Genomic DNA, 22702 nt, shown 5'->3' with positions numbered 1-22702 from the left:
TATGTACTTACATGCATTTATAACTTTATATATATAGTTATGCTCTATTTAAAGTACCAACTTTATTTTTAAAAAAAGAAATTATTCCCAGTGCTCTAAACAACACTCTGTTGCAGCCTGAATGTGCACACACATGCACATGAAGCACACACATGCTCATACACAGATACTCCTAATCTTACACCTGCTCTGAAGCAGTAGGAAGTGAATTCTCAACCTGTCAACATGACCATCTGGTCTATCTGCATATCACGGCTTTCTCTATGACTCTATGAAGGAATGGCAATCACGAAGCCAAAATAAAACTAAAATGCACCTAAATGGGAGTCTCTCTCTCTCTTTGTTGAAATGGAATAATATGTGGCATAACAGAGCAAAACTCACAGTAATGTAAATAATTTAAAATGAGCATCCAGGCCAGCATAATTAAGTGAACAATATGGTACAGGTGATGTGGTAATCAGTTATACTTCTGTACAGGTTTACAGGACAGGTACCAGAATTCCGAGACACTGCAACAGCTCTTTCAATGAGTGACAGGACCTTTGCTATTTCTAGTCCAAGCAAAGCTAAGTAAAGGTAGTAACAGGGGTAACATGAAAGCAATCAGTAACTATTGTACTAAAACATCACTGTGCACAAATGTTCACTTCGTAACGTAAGTGCTTGTGCTACCATTAGGACAAATTCAATTTTCTCTCTCACTGGTTAATTAACAATCACAGCAATTACCTGACAAATTTTGGTCATTTATTGGTCTTTCAAAGTGAATTTAAAGACTACTAAAAATACTTCCAATCTTAGAAACTTCATCATCTGCAAAAAGTGAAGGTGCTCATGTGATTTAGCATTTAGGCCCAAGGCCACTTGAAAACTAGCACAGGCCTAAATTGAATTAAACATAATTCTCTTAATTTTGGGTTTTAAACATCTCTACACAGCTGCCTTAGAGCTTTCACTCTACCCCACAGCAGGTAAAAGCTATCAAAAATATATTGTGACAATGTCATTCTATGGCGTAGATAAAGCAACCTACCTCTATCCAAGAGAAAAGTTCTGAAAAATCTAACCTCTCACAAAATTTAACAAACTCAATTAAAAATCTTCCTAAAATCTGATTACATTACCAGAAGTTATACAGAGCAGTTTAAAAAAAAAAACTCTCCAGAAAGTTCTCGGTTGAGTGCCTACTAATGAACAAAGGTTAACTTTATCTAAAAGGTCAAATGCCTGGTGGCTAAGGTTATGACCTTAACAACTTAAATTGTGACCTTGCCACGTGCCGGGTATATTGTAGATTCTGATACAGATCATCTGGTAAAGACTGGTCATAAATTAGCTTTACTGTTACACGCCCACAAAGAAAACCATTTGCCACAATACCATAATATCTCCAAGTTGTCATATGGTAGAAGGGAAGGTCAGCTCAAATAGAGACTAAACTAAGGGCACAAAATTATTTTACTCTTTTATATTTTTAACAAGATGAAATTCTCAGGCTTTTGGAATCACTCTGATTTCATTATACTTGCTACTGTTTATCAGCCACAAAATTCACAGTTTGAAAGCCACTGGATTTAAAGGACAAAAAGTGGAACGTAACTTATGTATTGTATTTTAGTGTCTCAATATGTCTTAGAATAAATCACCTCTGCTTTTCAAAAAATGATTGATTCTTCATTAGCTTCTTGCATTTACATGTGTGTTCTAAGGTTTCAACTTCCCACCAAAGAAGAGAACGAGGAATAAAGCAATAATTGTATACATTTTTAGAAGGAAATAAAAAGATGTCATTTCTGTGGCCATCTAGGGAAAAAAAGATGACTTTGGCGTAGAAAACAATACATGACATTTTGAAAGAAAGAGCGGGGGAAGCGTTCTATAGGTGAAAAGGACACAATGGTTCTGGCATGTTTCTTGAAGCACGTTTCGGAGTCTCTGCCTCCTGCCAATACTGGCAAGTTCTCAAAACTTTTAAGGAGGTAAAAACATTGTTTAGTGTTTACAAATCTTCAGTGTTATAACAGATGCTTGTCAAATCAGTTGCATGTAAGTTGACCAGTCTACCTCATATTTGTATTGGCAGCTTCCCTTCCACAAATAACAGGTCTCTAGATCTCTTAAATCAAATTTGAAATATTTTCAGACAAAAGGCCCCTAATATTTTCTTTTGCAATCACCCTGTTGCGTGCACAGAAAAGCAGCCATTACTGCACTCCAGTAAAAGCCAATGGCCTGGCACTTGGCTGGCATTCAGGCCTAACAAGGGATTCTGGGATATATCAGGAAAACCAAACTGAAAGGTAGTCTGATCCGTGTTGCTGTCAATAAATCTTTCATAAGCAATAAGGAGGCTAACTCCCCTAAGCAATCTTCTACACGTCATTTTACCAACATCGCCCTTCAGGTATGGAAACAACCAGCAACTGTTAGCTCCAGGACTTGGAGTAACAGCACAATAACAGTGTCAACAACGAGAGAAAGAGCGTGCATGCAATGGCAAGCTAGAAAGGTTGCAGCTCTTGAATCCACAGGAAATGCTCGCTGCTGAAACTTAGAATAGATGCTGCTCACACAGATAAAAACACAACAGCCATTTCATTTTGATGTTACTTTGTAAGGAAGTACACACCATGATGCCTATACCTGTTGGACTCTCAATGTGCAATCAGAGCATTTATTATACTTTATAAGTTACTCACTTTCTAAATACTGAAAAGGTTAAACACATTGTAAGGAGTGCTCCCTGAAAGCACTTAGAACATCTATACTGTTTTTTTGCATCTTGCCTTTCCTTATCAGAATCTCCGCTTATATATACAAATAATTTTTTTTTAATTTAACTTGCCTTTTTAAGTACAGAAAACACAGTACCAACAACACGATGGAAAAGGAAGGGCTTAAGAAAGGACTACTTCTCCTGGGTAGAGGTCACTTGAGAGTTGCTGCTTTTTCATTTTCATCACTGAAAACTGCTAAAGCAACAGGCACTTCTTATAATTAAGTATACATTTTCAGAAACCCAAATATTTGAAACACTTACATATCACATCTTCTAAAATACTCATCTATCCCCTGCCAACAGAATGCAAATGATGATGTGACATGCTTGCAGAGTTAATTTCTCCAGTTTCTTATGTAAGGACAGATGGATAACAAAAGTTCTCTTTCTAAGACATATATTGAGAAAATAGTACCAAATAGGACTTCAGTTGATTTCTTTAAAAAATAACTTGCACTTTTATAGTTAAAAATGTTTTGCAAAACAGTACAGTATTGATTTTACAGGTAACATCTTCTCTGTCCTTTGTGAAAAAATACCTAATTATATGAACCCCCAAACGATCTACTGGTAGGACTCCACAACCACTTTTCTTCCATCTGGCTCAAGTAACTGCCATCAAGGTGATATATCAAAACCGATATGTACATATAAAAAGTCAACAAGTTACACAAGACCCGAGCTTTCATATAACACAATGAGCCTTTTGTCTGAAACAAGACGAAAGGAACGAAGTAAAAAAATGCATAATTTTATCTGGTCCTCAATACTTTTATCCTGAATGCCACTCTAAATGCTGTAATATGCACAAGTAAAACATGCCTTGAAGACAGCCCTGAAACAATAAATAATTTTATTACAAATCAAAGCAACCCACTAAACCAATTACCAATATGGATTTCGCAATGTACTCATGCACTATACAGGTTAGTTACTTTTCAGATTAACCTCTCCATCAATTACTTAAAGAATTGGTTTGCTTTTTCCCTTAGCTATCTTAGACAACACTAAAAGTTCTTAAATATAAAGCTACTAAGTTTGCATGTTAGTGTAATTCTTTTTCCCTCATAAATGACCAGCAATTTAATAGTAATCTTACCTCCAACCTATTCTTAATTAACAAGGGGTTCAGGAGATCCCAGTAGGTTAAAAACACTCCCAGAAGAAAAGCAACTAAAAATATTGCTTCACTACCAAACTAGACGCTTTTTAACTAGATCGCTTGCCAGTTAAAATATACCCTTTATTACAAGGCTTTTTATGAGGCTTCGCTCACCCATCATCAAAAATGTGATTTAAACATATCACATAACTGACTACCCAACACCTTTGATAACACTGGTTGCCAAAAGAACTCAACTTAGTGTGACTTCTCTCAAAGCTATGCTTTTCCACTAAATGAAGGTGGCACTTCAGACACAGAGGCTGTTCTGACTTAGGCCCACCTTTGAAACCACACCGTCTCTATGGACATAGCCTGCAAATGTAGGGCATTCAGGAATGGCCCGGCACATACACAGATCCGTCAGGAAAGAAACACATACAAGAAAGTGGAATGACTTCTCACCATCGCACTTACCTGCTGCATGCACAAAGTATGCCAAATATAAATCGAGTTCCTTAACAGAAACCCCTATGTGATGGGGCTGGACACAGAGCCCTGGATTAGAGCACTGTGGGGACTTTACAAGGCGCTCGCCATCAGTACTTTCGAGCGGAATACCTTTAAATAAAATCACCATAACCAGGTCCAACCTCCAGACTTTATCTGCCTGGCGGAGGCAGTCAATTCTTCGCATCTTGCCTTTCTGGTCTGGGTTGGAAAGAACACAACACGGAGGCTTTTTCCCTGTAACTGTGAGCACAAAATCCTCTCGGTACTCGGGTCGGATATCTTTCCGTAACTTGGCCAGAAGTCGAGATGCCCACTTCTGCTTGACCTCTGGCTTTTCACTTAGCAACTCATCCTTCACGGCTCTCTCTTCTTCTTTTGACATACGCTTTTCATGTTTTTTGAAGTATTTTCGTTTTCGGGCCTGCAGGTTGAACCATGTGTAGGCGAAGGCTCGGACGTGGGGCAGAAGTGCTTCGATGAAAGGATGAAATTCATCCTAGAGAGATAAATAAAAACAAAAATATGACTGCACTGAAAACAAAAGAAACAACTTTTTTACAGATGATCACCTAAGAAAAATTTTATTTCACTTGAAATTTGATGCAAGGCTTATTTATACATTATCACAATTGTATATAGAATCCCTATGGGAAGTCCAAGAAGGAAAAAAGAAAACTACCAGTATCATTTCTCACAACCTAAAAAAGAGAATTGCTAAAAATTAAACAATGTTTTGGTATATTTACCAAAGTGTCCCAGTTCTACAGTCAGGCTGCAGTTGCAAATCCTTTAGATAGTAAGTAAAGTTCACCAAAATGCTTATAACAATATATAATCTTAACCCTATTTCAAGGAAGTCATATCTAATTTTGCTCCAGCCTTGACCTCACTACTTGTAGTACAGCCAGGGTTCAGCCGCCAGATTGGCAACTCCTAAACATTTAGATGCCAGTCAATGTTTATGGAAGTCTAGGAGCAAAAATCATCTCTGCAATCATTGAAAATAAAGACTTTCCCTCTAAAAACATTGCATATAGACCGTAATCTGTTTCTTAGTCATTTCAGTAACATCTTAATTCCTTTTTAAGTATTACAGTTGCACATAAATATTTTTCATCAAAAACTTTGGAAAATATGTCAGGGACCATATATAAAAGAAGGCACGAATCTGATATGAAATAAAAGATCTGTGTCTAAGATATAATTGCTGATACTATGGGAATAATACAAAAAAAAAGGAGGGGAAAGGGAAAAAACAAAGAAAATCGAACATGCCAGATAGTAAACACAATGCAACATTGTGACAACAGTGTTGCAACTAAATACATTTAATACTGACATGATTGTGAAATGCCTTCGGTAATGATCATCCCTAAAACACAGAATAATTAACTTTTGAAAATAATATTTCAGGCTTTTTCTTGCAGGGCAAAAAAAAAGAGAGAGAGAAAGAGAGAGAATCTGGTATATTAAATGTTTACGAGACTCCAGGAAAATCCTCATAGATGCCTTTTAAAATTCAAGTCATTTGAAAATAAAATTGAATTTAAAATATTTAAATTTTCCTACTCTTTTATTGAAGATGTTTGAATCTTTTACTTGACATTTTCTTAGTAAATATAAAAATAAAATTGAAGAAAAATTAAACAGTAACTTCTACAAAGCTTTCTGAGTACATCTAACTTTTGATTAACCAACCCAGACTAATCTTACATAACTTCTCTCTGCCGCACAACCCCCCAAAAGATAAATTATTTACTTTCAAATAAATTAAGATAAAAAATCAAAGAGATACTCGATGACTTTTTAAATGGATGCAAGACGGACAAATATTATAAAATTCATTCTTTTTCAGTTCATGCTATCCACTTAAATATATACTTTGGAAGTAAAAGTAACAGCAGTGTCCAAAACATTATTACTATTAAAGCAATTATCAAATTTTTAAATGTTCAAATGTAAACCGAGTGGTTAAAATCGGTAAACTATTTTAACAATACAGTCTGTTAAAATATTATAAATTATAATCAATCATCTAAACATTACATATCATTGTTTTTTAAGTATATATTAATACAATATATAATAAATCATTTCAATAAGTGACATTTATTTTTTTCTCCTCTGAACAAATTTCAGGCTCTATATTTCAAGTTTAGCTTGCAAACTACTCTTTCTCAATAAAAGAATCCAAGAAGACGTCAGCTTTATAACATGTGAGCATTCTTTAAGAGGGAACAGAGAAAAATAAAGAAATACATTATTCTTTACAAAAAAATAGCATTTTAAAATTTCTGATGTTTGAGCATCTTTCTTATCGCCATACCATAGAAGGGACAAATGGGGTTGGGGGGGCAATTTTCAAGTCACAGTTTATCTAATAAGGTACACGCCACACCGCAAAGCATTTAAACATTGCTAAGTATTGAGCTCATCCTTGGAATGCTCTAAAATTTGGGGTCTGAAACAGTCCTTCACTTTGATTGATTTTATTATATACACAGGACATGCTAGAGACCAAGGCTGTAGTGGCATTATGCAAAGAACTACTGGAGTCTACCTTAACAACAAAGTGAGCTTCCACCAAAAGGAGAATTTATTTTTAAACTCTTGGCCCCATATTATAATGCAAAGAATAACATAGCTCCAAGCAATTCATATTTATCTTAAAAAGTTATCTTATTAAAAACTTTATTAATAATAAACATTTTAAAGAAGTATTCTAATATAGCATTTAAATGTTCACAGATACTCCCAACACGCTTCTCAGATTAACTGCGAACTGCATTCATTCATGTTCAAGAGGATTTTGTTTACCTGCCAACCAAATGCCCATATATCTCATCATAAAAATACTTAAATGAGACCAACTATGTCAACTAATCATTAAGAATCATCTAAGTCCCCAATTTTGCATCAAAAGTATTTACATCTTATATTCCCCAAAGTTTCAAGAATGTGCCAATAAAAGTGCACAATATTTTGTACAACTTTGCTCACATGCACAATTAAAGTGCTAGTCATATTTCTCAGCTCATAATTAGAAATATTCCAGAATGTCAGAGCTAAAGACTACCATTAACTTGTAAGAAATGTCCAGGTGTAGCATACACCGGTTTTAACAAAACAGTATGCCTTTACAAATCATGTTGTTGCACATACAGCCACAAGGTATGTATGAATTCAAAATACTCAAAAGAAAACAAAGAATGTTTTAAATATGTACTTGGTGAGAAAGTTACAGGCCACCAATAAAAACAAACCTAAAAACCTGTTTCAAAAGCGGTATGACTTTGAGGCAGCACCTTAAATATTGATCAGTTTGTAAGTAAGGCAAGTTTAAGAACCACTGAAGGCTGGTATTTCTGGGGCTACTTCTCAAAGGCTCACCTATACATTTCTATTCCATTATCATTCTGTGGCCAGGTATATGATTTGGTTATGATAGGCCTAGATATTAAAATAAGATGTACTACATTTTTTTCTGGCAAAGTTTTAAAAAAATGCACACATACATTTAGAGTTTATTCTTTCATTTAGAGTATTTTAATCACGATGCTTACTGGAATTTAATGACGAATAAGCCACCTAAGTTTTCCTTTTTAAAAATTGGCTCTAAAGCTCTATAAATATTCCAGCAAGTTAAATAAATTGTAAATCAATTTTTAAAAGAATAAATCATAAAATATATGGCCCTCATTTGCTATTTAGTGTACATTTTCTTCACAAACTGTTACACTAAGTAAGCGTTTCTCTTACTGGTGTTTCCAGAAGGCCTAGTGAATGTATCAATCACACTGCCAAATGTAATTTTTTTAAAAAACTTTCTTAATGTGATAATAACTCACAAACCAAGAGAACCCAACTTTTATATAAATGCCTAACTATCCCCAGGGCCTGCATGGATACACAGGTATCCTCCTGTGTGCACCATCCCAAAATATGAATGTATCTTTTTGAGAGCTCACTTGAGAAGACGCTAATGTATCCTACTACTGCAGCACACTGGTATTATCTACAAACTCTATGTGTTGCAAACTTTTGCTAGTTAGAACTTCAGTCTTCGAATCTCAGCATTTTCACTGTAGTCCTAACTCATTCAAATGATCTTGCACTTTGCATCTTATCCATATGCAATTGTGAACCTTGCCAGAGTGGTTGGAAAAGTTTCATTCCATACTTCCACAAGTTACTAAAATAGGAACTTTGAAAGTTTGTTGGAGAAAAATAAAAAACTTTTACAATAACTAAAAGCAACTGCTATCCATTATTAATGCTAGGCCTAAATCCCAGACAGACCATTTCAACCTAAAGGTGCATTTAACAGTCTTCGAAGATCAAATAACCGGCATTTTTACTGTTAGATACTGAAATACGAAAGGATGTCATGTGGGAAATAAATCCAGAATCTAGAAAGGAGCGAGAGAAAAAAAAAACTATTGATACTTTTTAGCCTTCCAGAAAGTATTCCGGTTAAACCGTTATCTACTGCTAAATGAAGGCAATATGTGGTAGCAGGTTTTTTTTTTTTAAGAGTGGCAAATAAACATTTTAGATGAAGCATACAACTTCATGTGGATGATTAATGGTCAGATCGCAACGTACCAAAACAGTATGAAGGTTCACTCTTTTTTTTTATTTTTATTTTTTAGCGCAAAATCACTTTGACTTCATGTCTTTTAGTCAAGAGAAAATAAATAATATATTCAAAAGGGACTACTAGTTTGGGAGCCATGAAGTAGCAATATTTTGCCTAGGGGTGGTGCAGACAAGAAAGGGATGGGAAGGGAGGGCATGGAAAAGGAGGGGCGCTGGGGCGACAGAGACCCACGCTCTGAGTTGAGTCGGAGGGAAAAGTTGCCCCTGTCCTGCGCGCGGAGCGTCCCGAGTCGTGCGGCAGTGGCAGTGGCAGTGGCAGTGGCAGTGGCAGGAGGTGGCGGCGGGGGGAGCCGCGTCCGGCCCGGGCAGCGGCTCGGGCTCGGGCCGGGGGCCCAACTCCGCCCGGCGCTTCCCGGCCCGCGGCCTCCACGGCTCTGCGCAGCGTGGGCTCGTCCCGGCACCGAAACTTTCACTCGGGGAAGCGAACGGGACACGAGCGACCAGAAGCAGGCTCCACCCGGATGGCGCTGGGGACGCGCGTCCACGCAGCCCTGCTCCGTGGAGCCCAGGGGCCGGCTCGCCGCCGCCCGCACGCGTCCGAGGGGCGCTGTCCCGGCCGGGGCCGGGGACAGGCACGCCGGCCCGCGTCGGTCCCGCGGCCGGACCGCAAAGGCTGACAAACAATAAACAAAAGTAAGAGTTTGGGGCGGCTACTGCGGCGCGGGCTCTGGAAGCGGGCCGTGGGCGCGGGGACCCGAGTTCTCCCGCACCCGAGGTTCTAGTGGTCGGAGCGTGCGGGGTGTGCGGTGGGAGCAGCGGAACTACGAGACCCGGCCTCCCCGCTGCAGAAACGCTGAGTCTAGATTTCAGTGTGTCATGGGCTGCAACCCGCTGAAACACGTGCGGGGCGTCCGAAAACAGCGCCGTTCCGCAGTCCATCGCCCCGATATTAATTAACGCATTAATAAGAGGGCGCCATTAGCCATGTGCCCACACAAATGGCGTGCAAGAGGAATGCACCCGCATGGAAACAAAGTTACTTTCTTAAAGCTGTATTCCGGCCCCCCCCCCAACACAAGCACACACGCGCGCACACACGCAGACACGAGCACACACCAAGACACATGCCCCGGGCCCAGCCGGCGCGACGGTCCCCGGCACCCCCTGCCCGGCCCCTGCTCGGCCCCCGCCAGCCCAGCCCCCCAGCCCCTCCGCATCCAAGCAGCTGCTTACCTGGGTGAGACAGAGCGGAGAATACATAACTGCCGGGCGCTGGGGTGTGCGTGTGCGTCTGGGTGTGCGGTTTGGAGGTGTGCGTGAGTGCGGGTGAGAAAGGAGAAAGAGGGAGAGAGGAGGAAAGAGAGAGAGAAGGGGGGAGAAAAAAAATCAAGCCTGCTTCTTGCGTTCACATTTCCAAGTCGGCTCAACTGCAGCCAGCCAGCGCTATTGCCGCTCCATGGGCTGAACTTTAACCCCGCCTAGAGTTTCCCTACACTCCACTATACATGCCTACTGTACGCGGGCGTTAAAGGCATAGCGCACCCTTTCCCGCCCCCGCGCCCGCCCGGCCGGGTGCCGCGAGCTGCCCGCGCGCCGCCTCAGCCTCCGCTCTGCACCGCACCGCACTGCCGCCGCCCGCTCGCGCCGCCGGGGGCGGGGGGGGGGGGGGTGCGTGGGGGAGGGGGCGGCTGCGGCGCCGCGCGGCCAGCCCGGTCCGAGGCTCCACGGCCGCTCGCGCTCGCTAGCTCGCTCCCTCTCCCGCTCCTTGGCTCGCTGGCTCTCGCGTCCCACGGCCCCCCCCCCCGCGCCCCCCCTCCGTCCCCGCTCAGCGCATTACTGGGTAACGCAGTGAGAAGCAGTTACAGTCTGTCCTCCCGGGCAGCTATAGGCTGCCACAGGATGTGCTTAAGCAAACAAAACTACTTTTCCTCATCCCCATCCCCCAACTCCCGCCGCAGACCTTCGCGGACCTCGGGGGAGGACTTGGGCAACTTTGCCAGGTGGCCCGGTACCCCCAGGTTCGCGGCGTGGACAAGGAGAGAACCTGGGACAAGGCCCGCGGGACGATTTGCATGTATGCAAATTTTTTAAAATCGGACCTCCTAGGTAACTTTTTCTTTCCCTCTAAAATGCGGTACAGCTCAAAAGCATTGTAATCTCCCCAGCGAAGCTTTCTGTGGGAATGGAATAGATCGTCGGCAGAGGTAAATTATGCACAAAATCCTGCAAACTTTGTGCAGCTTCAATCCTACGGCATTCAGGAGCGGGGGTGGTGGAGAAAATTTTCACACACAAGATTCACCGGATTTGGGGGGTGGGGGTTATCTGGAGAAAGGGAGGCGGAGATTAAATGAGCGTGTTCCCTCCCCGGACTGTGAAAACTAGTGGGTTTGAACACAGACGCCATAGAAAAAGTTCTAGCACGTTCAGAAACAACAGTGGTTGAGCTGTGACATCTTTTTCTTTTTAGGAAAAAAAATTGTTAAAGGGATGCCCCCTCGGAAGGAGAGACATTCTGGTCCACCACCGCCTGCCCAGAACTGGACACAGTCTATCATCGCCGTCCCTGGGCCTGGGACACCTCTGGAAGGGTGCCTTTTAAGAATCCCCTTTTTTTCCCTCCCCCAGGTAATAGTTCTTAAAATGGAAAAGAGCTTCCTGCAATTATTTTAGGTTTGCTAAAGTATTGTTTTGGCAGAAAAGGGGGGTGGTTTTTAGGGTTTGGCCAGTTGCCAATAAGCCTGCTTTTCCAGTTTTTTTTTTTTTTAAACCTCGTATTTTCTCTCTAGGCTCTCCTCCCTGCTTGGGGGGGGGGGGGCGTGTGGACTATACCTCCTTCATCCAAACCCCCATCCCATCTCTTCCCCTCATCTCCCGCACTCTAGTTTGCAGCCTGCTGCAAATCCTCAAAATTCCAAAAGGAAAGACGAGTGTATCATGTTGAAAGACACTGGCACACAGACAGGGTAACATACACCTTGGTAGAGGTTACATAGCTTAGACAGCCTCTGAAAAGAGGGAATTCCTGTAGTAATGCCCACTCTGCAGGTGAGGGTCAGGTGAGGTGTTAAAGGTCACACTCATTCAGAAACATACCCTTCTTTTTTAAATAAGGGGAGACAAATATGGTACTGGGGAAAGCAAAATAAAATCCCCTGAAATATTCTGCATCTGTCTGAAGTTATTTTATGTTTGTTCTCCAGTTACTTTATTGCTAAAACAATTCCTGAATGCTCAAGAGACCATTTTCACACTCCCAGATTCCAAATGCCCTTGGATATCTCTCAGATAATTTATTAAGGAGTGAAGGGAAAGAATGACTTAAACCTTTAATGAGAGGGTCCCGTGTTTTTCAAACTAAACAACTGCTTTTCCTTGGTTCCTCTTGGATTTCAGTAGGGGAAAAATATCCTAAAAGCTAAGCCGAGTTACAGAGACAAATCCCTGGCCACGAAAACCTTTGCTGGGATCTATAACTTCAACACGCTCCAAGTTTCCTCGATAGAAGTTTCTGGCTGACGGTCCCAACATGTAACTGAGGCACAGTGAGAAGTTATTGTTCAAGTGTGTACTCTGGGAAGCTGTCTTCCAGAGCAGATTAAAATCTTTCTTTTTGTGTATTAAAAGATAGACTTCACATCTGTCTCAATCCAAAATAGCAGAGATTGTTCTTTTAATTGAATCTCAAGGAAAAAAAGAGAAAGAAAGAAAAAGAAAAAAATGTTTTAAAAAGAAAAAAGGACTGGCACGTCTCTCTGGCTGAAAAAAAAATGGGGAAAAGTAATTTAATGCTGATATTTCTACTTTAAAAACTTCTTTTGTTGAATCGCGGTTGTGCCCGCGATTTCCAGCTTTCTGCGGTTAGCAATATTATCTTAAGTAACTTTTGGCGCCCTTCGTAAGACTTTTGGATGTGGGACGATTGTTTGCGCCCTCTAGGCAAGGGCTGGATCCAAGTTCAGCACCAAAGCCCTTCACATCCGCTCCTGCTTTCTCTCCTATCTCCGCCAGCTCCCGCTCCCTCCCCGGCCAGAGAGGCGAGGCCCGGGCGGGGTGGGGGGGCGCTGGCGGGGCGGGGGGTGAGAGGAGGCGGGGGAAACACTACAAAGCACAGTTCCAACTACAGCCTTTGGAAACACGACTGAGAAAAATACAGTAGAAGAGTTACAGTTACAAAAAGGCTTCTGGTAACTTTCTCTCCAACAGGCATAAATTTAAATACACACACAAAGAAGCAGATGTTTCTCAAAGGGCAGACTGGGGGTAAAAAACATTTCCAACTCTCTCCCCTCTTCCCAAGTTGCAAAAGTAAATCCTTGTGCAGAGTTCACAAAGATACTAAGGGGGGCGGGGGGGGGGGAGGAGGGACAGAAGAAAGAGAGAAGGAAAAGATAGTAGAGAGAACAGTATAGGAAACAGGTAAAGTAGGAAAACTAGTTTACTGCAATCATATAAATGATCCACTGTTAGGAAGGATAAACCCCTTATTGGAAATAACCACTCCAATCATTTATTTTGCAAGTGTTGGGAGACTGCCTTGAAATGGGATTGTCTCTGCGCAAAGGAGGCTCCTGTCGTGCTCTTGGCTATCCATATTCTTCCTGGCACAGAGCCCAGCCTTGCATTTACTGTGTTTTATTTGCAGAAATGTTACCTTGCCAGTTTTAGTGAAATCCTCTTAGATATATAAATTACGTCAATAAGGTTTCACTCATATGTACATCTCGAATACTTCTCATTTTAGAGGTTACTTTATAGGAAGATCTTATTAATATGATTTAGATTTTAATGCCCCAAACAGTAAAACTGGGGTTCATTAAGTGACAATGTCATTAACTGTAGTTCTTACTGGGACTAACTTTATCACTAGCATTTTCAAACGTTTTTCTTCTCTAGTTTTTTAACCTGCTGGTCATTTGTATGCCAATTTCTCTTAAATGTTTATATTCCTAAATTGAACCATGTTGCTGAACTGAGCATCCAAGTGGATTCTCACATCAAATTTCCAAACCAGAGTTGATTAGAAGGCCTAAAGCCTTGGAAAATTGTTCAATGGGAATTTAATACAAAGATGGGAAAGAGCCTAGATTATTTTTCACTCACTTCCCAACAGAATTAGGTGTCTACACTGCTCAGGGGGGAAGGAAGAGATGGATATATTTTCGTCAGAGGCTGCCAGTTACTGTCTCCAAGATAAGCTACTGCAGTTGGTTTCCACCGGATTGGTGTCAAAGACTTGTCCAAGAGGCCAGATTCCATCTAAGAACTAGCCAGTCAGCAATCTTCCACACATACCCTCCACAGGGGTTGTTGTAGTAACAATAAGAAATGTGAACTAGGCCAGTCTTAGTATCCCATTTGCTACTGACCATATACTTAAACAAGAATTAAAAAAAAAAAAAACCCTCAAGAACAACTTTTCTCCCTCTACCTTTCAAATGTAAAAAAACAGCTGTCAGTCAGCTTGTGGAACATTCTCACTTTTAAAACTGTTGTTAAGAGTTCAAGACAGTTTTGCCTATACCTCCCAAGTACTCAAAAAGCCGAAGCTTCTAAGATAATCAGAGCGAGAAGTTTTCTAATGCTGAGTATGCAATATACTACTTCCCAAAGCTCACTACAGTCCCATAGTTTAGGGAAGTTTTTAAGTCACACATTTTTTAAAGTTGAACCTCACCTTCCACAACAGTTAACAACTTCTCTGAATTTAAAAAATAATAATTAATGCAAAGTTAAATATTTCTCTAGCAGAATTTTTCTAACTTTTCCAAAAAGGCCGTGAAGAAAGCATAAGATTCATGCAAAAATCCCCCAATCAGCTTTTTTTCTCCTTAAACCTGAAAACTCTATCCTATTGTGCCTGCTAAATCCGGAAGAAGCTTGTAGCTTTGACAGCTTGAACCACACCATCCCCTTCAAAGCCGCAGAGAACTTCAGATCTTTTCTGCCCCGCCCCCTCTGGCTATTGCGAACCATTGTACACCCGAGCTTCCTCATGATTGGATAAAGCTTTTGTCAATCTCCCATATTGTCCCATTGATTAGAGGATCGAATCGTCAATTATTCTCCAGGTCCAGACATTTCTTTTCGGGTTAGGTTGACTGCTGAGGCCAGACGTCTTTTTACAGAACAGAGCACGTACAGGATTTTCCCCCCCTTTCTGGAACCGAGCAAGCGCTAGTAGGAAAAAAAATCTGTCAAGCTCAGCAATTTTTTCAAATCTCAGGGAAAAAAAAAAAAAAAAGAAAAGAAAAGAAACCCGGTCTCTGATGCACACAGAAAAAATAAAGCCATTTACAAATCTACATATTTTAAAACAAAACCACCACAATAGACATTTACCCAGCAATCGCTTAAATGCATATGCAAGCTAGAGAAATTTAAAACTCTTAGCCATTAAAATCATTCTACCATTATTGTTGTTTATAAAACGCATATCCGTATAAACGCAAAATAGAAAGTTTAAGATGTACCACGTACCATTGCAATGTAAAAAGAGTACGTGAGAAACTTTAAAATGTTCAGACGAATTGCTTCATTTGTTGTGTCCTTTTTTTTTTGCATTAAAAGAAATCTAAATAAACTTGGAACCGTTGAAAACCCGGAAGAGGTTTTTTTTAAAGCTGTTGGCCAATTGCAGGCTTCTTGGAGATTTTTTTTTTTAACTCCAAATCAGAAGGCTTTTGCAATTGCAATGCACGCTCTCTGCCTCTCTCACTGTCTCTCTCTCTCCTCTTTTGAAAGCGATCCAACCCGGGCTGGCTGGTTCTCGGGTTCTCTCTGCTTTTGCCTTGTGTGCTTTGGATTGTACGAGACTTTGCAGAAGTTGCAATGGATTCGCAGTCCCTCTCTTCTCTCCCTACGCCCTTGTTTATTTCCGCAATCGCTGCAATTTGCATAGTAACCACACACGAGGCGCAGGCGGCTGCCTGCGGAGGGGGCCAGGAGGGGGCAGGGAAAGGCCTTGCCCCCGTCTCCCCTCCTCCCGTCTCTTTCCCCGCCAGTCTCCTCCTCCCCCGCGGCGCGTGGCCAATAGGAGCCCCGGCATTCAGCGCAAGCTCCGGTTGGGACGCTGTTCCGAAGAAAAGCTCCTGTGTTACTAGGCCTGGCTCGCTGGATCGTGTTTTTTTGGCGCAGTAGAAGTTCCTCTGATTGCGGACCTTGCAGCCGGTACTAGGGAGATGTGAAGATATAGTAGCTTTGCCTGCGGTTGTGCGGGTTTTGCACGTTTTAATTAAGTCTGTACACCTGCTTTTTCCGTTTCTTTTTCCGTAGCCTTTCGTGAGTTACTAGGCTAGTTCATGATGGTTAGTGAGAGATTTAACCTTTATTTGCACTAGTGTAGACCTAGAGTTAAAGATCCTCTTTGGTACATTAAATCGGGAGAGTGCAAAATGTCACAGAGAACTTACAGTGAAACAAAGCTTCTACCCCAGGTTCCGAAAGGAAAACACATTGACTCTATTCTCTGCAGATGACTGAACATAAAATTGTTAGGTGGGCTCCCTCAAGAATAAAGTTGTTCCCTCAAAGGAGGGGATGCAATGAAATTCTAATATAATTGCCAATCTTCTAATTGGTTAATATCCCTGCAAAATCTGTGCTTCACAAAGTTTAACGCAACCCACCACCTCCCATCCCCCAAAAGACAGGCTCTAAGATTTAAAAGGTTGTGTGTGTGTGTGTGCGCGCGCGCGCGCGCGCGCGCGCGTGTTGTTAAGATAGTTACTGGAACGTTGCGTACTTCATCTCACTGATTCATCTTATTTCATTAACCCAGGCTGTATAAGGTCATGTGATCTGGATATTTCAATGTTAACCTCTTACGTATTTGTTTTAAACAACAAGTTGGTGCAGTGGTTGGTAAGGGGGCAACTCTAAGAAGTGCCCCTTTAAATGGAAAGCATCACAACCAAGCTATTGCGTTTTTAAAAATATGTTTGCTTTTCGGTAGTTAAGTAGTTTAGGACATTTTGCTGAATAACTGAGTTACAGGAAAATGTGTGCTTAGCTCACTTGATGAAAATTGCCCAATAGCAAGTCAAGAGGAATAGGATGCAGCCTGGCAGTTGTCTGATTTGTGAAGGTACCTAATTAATTAATAACAGGACCTTGCACAGTTAAATTAGAGGTTAGAGAAGCCTCCTGTTTTATATCGAACCACAATTTTGGCTTTAGGCTTGCACTCTACAACTAGCTAATGGATGGATGCAGCATTACTGAGAGGTAGGGTACTGTGGCTGCCCTTGGTATTAGACTAGCTTTGCTGTTCTGGTCTATGCATTATAGATTCAGCTATTGCCTTGTTCTAGAAAGTCTGTGGCATTTAATTCTGGCCTCCACTGAGCATTCACTTCCACTTGATATACTACTTTCACCCTAGAAATACAGTTGATGGAATATAGTGGCTTAAGTAAAAAGAAAAAAAATTAAGTAACCAAAAATGTTCTAGGCCCAGTTCAACTGGTGATAGGCTGTGTGACCTTGAGATGGTTACATAACACCTGAGAAATAGGACATGGACCTATTGTGAGAGTGGAGGACTGTTTTATCAGGATCTAAGAGTCTTTGAAATGCACAAGAGATATCAACCTGTTTTGCATGGCTCTGTAGATGCTTGGTCTGAATAAGCCCCAGTGCTAAGCTAGGTAGGCCTTGTCACTAGGTGGTAATTGTGAGTTTTGCCTGCTTTGTCTGTAGTTCATTAACTCAGTTTAATGTGGTAAGTTAGCACCATTTTCATAGTGACCTTTTATATCTTCATCTAGAAAAATAACAAAGTAGTATAAGCTTTGGAGTCCAACTTAGCTATTAATGTTAGGCCTACTATTTATTTAACTCCTGTAAGCTTTAGATTCCTCAGTTAGAAAATGGGACATAGATAACAACATATGTAAGTTACCTAGTACATTATGTGTATTCAATATACAATAGCTGTAATAATAGTACTATTACTGTTTAATATGTGCCATGTTCTAATCACATTGAATGTACTAAGAGCTGGGAATAAAGACAATTGGACATTATCCCTGACTCTAAGAAGTTTTCAGTCCAGTAGGGGAGATAAGACACAAAGGTAAATAATAATGTAATGTGATAAGTGCTGTATCCAACTTAGATATACATAAATGTCAACATGAATACAGATAATAGAGTGACTGATTTTTCCTGGTTGTATAGGTAGAGTCATAGAAGGCTAAAAAAGTGGAAATGGCATTTATGTTGGTCCAGAAGTATTCATTTGTTAGGTGGACAAAGAAGGGGCAGGACATTCCTGCGGAGGAAAACACAGCGATATCACTGTATGCAATGGGCCTGAGAATGGGGACATATTTGGTTGTGGCTAATTGCTCCAGCTAGTATTAGCTTGCATTAGAGTAACTAAAGATGAAGTTAAAAAGGCAGGCTGAGGCAAGATGGTGGAGAGCTTTGTGAGCTATTTAAACTTTCACTTGAGAAACATGTTTAACCAAAATATATACAAAGTAAGATTTGCAAATTAGAAAGATTATTCTAGCAATGGAAGCAAAAAAAGACTCATTAGAAAGTAGTGAAAGGAAACGAAGTCCCGGACAACATAGCAGGATTGAATGGGCAAGGGAGAGAAAGGAAGGGAAAACTAGAGGGTGGGAGAGATGGGAGAAAGCAAGACAGCTACCATAGGCATCAGTTTTAGGGATTTTGATCAACAGGGACAATTTAGGAATGCAGTTTTTCCAGGCTCTCCTTAAAGTCCAAATTCCCACAAAAAGTATAAGACCTGTTAGTGAAAGTCTCTCCTTACCCCCCAAATTGCCACTTCTATACCCTTAAACCTAATTGTAAAATAATACCAGTAACAACAGCTCACAAAGAGTGAGTCTTTATATGGATTGCCTCTTCCCCCTCCACAAATTTGCATTCCAGTGACTTTACCCCTCTGTGCCACTGAAAATCATGTACACATCTAATAAGGTGACTTTTGGTTTCTAACACCACTAAGAGCCTTGTGTTTCTTGGTAGGCTGGTTTATGCCTTGAAAATAGTGGGCTCTTCCAGGAATTCTGCTTTGTTGACCCAAATAAAAACTGAATCTTCTTGCAGGGCATTGATATGGAGACTAGAAAATCAGAGTCTTACAGAGTTAAAACATAATTCAGAGTTGCAACATTTTTCTAATAATTTTGAAAGTTTAATTTGTGAACTAAGCTGAATATTGAACACAGAAAAATATTTTACATTTTCTTGATTTGCCTTGGTAAATCCTAAATAATCAAGATTGGCATTAGAGGACTAACATGTCAGTATAAAGGAAATAATAGAAAGAAATTTAAATCTAGGAATTGGTGAATTCCCCAAATAAGTGAGTTGTGGCAGAGTCTGGTCCCCACAGATGTGTTCTCTCTCTATTCTTCAATACATAGACAAACAGCATAGTAACCCTATTTTCCAAACTTCCTTTGAAGAAAAACAACACATGATTAGGTACTCAGTAGAACTAGCAGAGCTGTTGAGTCCAACTTCCATGTCACTTTCTTAAAAGAAATTTATTGTAAACTTGTGGCCTTTTTGAAGGCTGCGGTGAGGCTGTGTGAGAGACCAAATTTTAATGACAAAGACTGGGGTAACACTCTAGGAGAAAAGAAAGCAGCAACAGGGGAGGAACCTGGGTCCCTGACTGACCTCCTATGGCAGAGCCGCTTCTCCAGCCTTGATCTGCTTCAAGCTATTGTGTTTTTAGGTCCCTGATAGAGCAGTAGGCTATACTACGCCTTTACTATAACTAAAATCAAGATTATAAAACAATCTCACGGTACCTTTGGATTGTTCTTTCTCTAGAATTATGGATTTTCCCTAACTTGGTACAAGATACATTTGATTTTATTATTATCAGTCTCCTTTTCCAGACTCTCCTCCTGCCTAATTTCTCTCTGCTATTCTTTCATCCCAGCCAGACTAAATAGGTCACTTTTCTCTTTCCATTATTTTCTAGACATACCATGTGTGTTCATCCCTCTCTTCCCTTGTTTGGGTGATTTCTTCTGTCAAAAGTTTTCAAAGTTTTCTCCGTGTCCCACTCACTTTTTCTCCCAAGTACCAGTTGAATGCAACTTCTCAACTCCCCCAGGCAGAATTGGTCAATCCCTCCTTATGCTCTCTAACATCTTATACTCATCTCTAGGACAGCTTTCTTCACATGATCCATCTGTTACTTATTTGCATGTTTGTCTATTAGACTATGAACTCCTTGAAAGTGCAGTGACTTCATTCATCCTTTTATTTCTACAAGGAAAATGCCATGGTAAATCCTCAATAAATGTTTGATAAATTCATGTGTGAATGGGCAGATGAACAAGTGGTTACCTTTTCCAGCCTTGTGCTCTGATGAAATAGGGGGTCAGGAGTGTGGCTGATGCAAGACATGGCATTATCAGTAGGGGAAATTTTAAGTGTAAAATTTTTAAGTGTAATAGAAGGGCATTGAGTTTGCTTCTCAAGGAGCTTACACACGTGTTATACCTTTAACCGTCCTTTTTTCCAGATTGATGCATCAGGCACGGTCACACTCACCACACAACGAGGACACTGAGGCTCAGGAAACTGAAATATCCCAAGCTCTAGCTATGATGTCTGGCTTAGAAAGGAGTTCAGGCTTCAAATCTTTTAAAGTACTATTTTATTTATTTATTTATTTTTAGAGAGACAGGAAGGGAGGGAGAAAGTGAGGGAGAGAAACCTCCATGTGTGAAAGATACCCATGATCCATTTGATCTGTTGCCTCTTACAGGCCCCTATGGTGACAGGGGGGCCTGGCCTGCAACCCAGGCACATGCCCCAACCAGGAACCGAACTGGTGACCCCTCAGTGCGTAGGCTGGTGCTCAATCCACTGAGCCACACCAGCCAGTGCTAAACTACCATTTTAATGCTTAGCTTGTTCTATACAGAATCAAGTGTAAATACATGAACCCATCAATTTTGTTAAACAGCCTTATTGAGGTATAACTGATACTCAGAGACCTGCCCATTTTTAATGTATGCAATTTGATGAATTTGGACGCATACAAATACTCATAGCACCATCACCACACTCAAGGTAATAGATACTTCCAACACCTCCCAGAGTTTCCTTGTGAGCTCCTCTCTGTCCCTACCCCAGACTTTTGACTATGGTAAGAACACTTAACATGAGATCTGCCCTCTCACCGAATCTTGAAGGGCACAATACTGTATTGTTAACTCTAGGCACTATGTTGTACAGCAGAGCTCTAGAATGGATTCATCTAGCATAGCTGAAACTTTACACCATTGAAAAGTCCCCATTTCCCCCACCTCCAGACCCATTCTTCTCATCTTGGACACACACCACAACAAACTGCAGAAGTTCCTGAAGACCAAAGATGATATCACACAACTGAGCTGCTAGGATGACCAAAGAAAGGAAATCTGTATCTTGACTAAAGTGAAAGTAGCCAAGTCTGAGCTGACAATTCACAGAAGGAGAGCTGAAAGGGAGCTCAGAAGTCTCCATCCACTAGACTTTACAGATGATAAAACTGAAGCCAGTAGAGCAAAGTGGCTAGCTCACAGCCACACAGCTGGTTAAGGATTAATCCCCAGTTCCACTGCCAGTTTCATTACATCATGCAAAGAATATTTTGCAGGAATGGGAAAGGAGTAAATAACTATCTCTGGTATCAAAGTTGAAAAGCGGCCTGGGAAAGTGAAGAAATACTGGTAGTGAATCTGATAGGAGAAAGAAAACAGTCAATTATCTAAACTGAAGGAAGGGCTATAAAATCCGGGCTGGTACCTGAAAGATTTACTCAAACATGTTCAGACAGTGAAAGGATAATTTTCAGAAACATAAATGAGGGTGGGGGTGAGGACAACAGTCTAGAACTGTGACTTGGTGTTAACAGCTGTGAGTCCAGGAGGTTCTTTATTCTCTGCTTTTGTGGCCATGGGTGGTTCAGTCTCTTCCTCTCCTTCCTTCTCTGTGAAATGTAAGTATCATCAGTCCTGCTTACTTCTTGAGGTTTTGTGAGAATTCAATGAAATCAGGGATGTGAAATGTCCAAAATGTAGGTTTTTATTCTATGAAGGCCTATATCAACAGTTGTTTATAACACAACACAGAAAAAACATGTATATTTATTTAGTCATATTTATCCCGCCTCCATTCAAAAAGGTTTTAGAATAGAGATGTTTGTCTGTCCACCTACTTACCTACCTGCCTATATCTACACATACACAAATCTCCATTCCAAGACCTTTTTGAGTATAGGTGGGATAAATATAACTAACTAAATATCTAAATACCTATATCTATATCTATCTATCTATTTTTTCTATCTATCAATCTATCTATCTATTGAGAGAGGACACTATTAAGATAGATATAAGGTAAAATTAAGGCAAAGATTAGTATCCAAAATATATACAATGACATCCTATGTACTCTTCTAGGGTTGATTTATAATTTTGACTTTGAGTTTCTTAGCAATCAGTTTTAAAAAGGAAAGGTAAAAACTTATGAAATATATAATATTCATATGATTATAAAATTCAAACTCAAGAAAGGTTGTTCAAAAGCAACACAGACATTAAGAGATGTCTCAAAAAAGTTAGCACATAACCTCCTACCACCACCGTCCCGCCATTCATTCCCACAGACCAGGGCTAACGGGAAGAGGACAGATAGTCTTTGCTAAGCTTCACTGAACC

At 40.6% G+C, this 22702-nt stretch overlaps 1 protein-coding gene and 1 long non-coding RNA gene across 9 annotated transcripts in view; one reads left to right on the top strand and one right to left on the bottom strand.

The window, feature by feature from the left end:
* NFIA (nuclear factor I A) overlaps positions 1-15628 on the bottom strand; it is a 375972-nt gene extending 360344 nt beyond the window's left edge. For 3 of the 7 annotated variants that reach the window (XR_004903534.1, XR_004903536.1, XM_036027543.1), the window contains exons 1-2: positions 10230-10636; positions 4362-4893 (exon numbers count right to left, since the gene is read on the bottom strand). Coding sequence is in view for 1 of the 7 variants with exons in the window: in XM_036027543.1 (XP_035883436.1) it covers positions 4362-4893; positions 10230-10256 (559 nt within the window). In the remaining 6 variants the exon portion in view is untranslated. Of the gene's footprint in view, positions 1-4361; positions 4894-10229; positions 10637-15476 lie in introns of those variants that run through there. The other 4 variants (XR_004903533.1, XR_004903532.1, XR_004903537.1 and 1 more) reach the window with 4 other exon arrangements.
* LOC118500965 lies at positions 10634-12161 on the top strand. 2 transcript variants are annotated; one of them, XR_004903541.1, is made up of 2 exons: positions 10634-11070; positions 11467-12161. It is a non-coding gene; the product is annotated as an uncharacterized LOC118500965 (long non-coding RNA). The 2 variants fall into 2 exon arrangements; XR_004903540.1 differs by having other exon boundaries at positions 10634-11102.
* Positions 15629-22702: the final 7074 nt, after the last annotated feature.

Source organism: Phyllostomus discolor, chromosome 5 (genome assembly GCF_004126475.2).
Source record: "Phyllostomus discolor isolate MPI-MPIP mPhyDis1 chromosome 5, mPhyDis1.pri.v3, whole genome shotgun sequence".
In the NCBI taxonomy this organism is placed as follows: domain Eukaryota; kingdom Metazoa; phylum Chordata; class Mammalia; order Chiroptera; family Phyllostomidae; genus Phyllostomus; species Phyllostomus discolor.
This window is presented reverse-complemented; position numbering and strand designations above follow the sequence as displayed.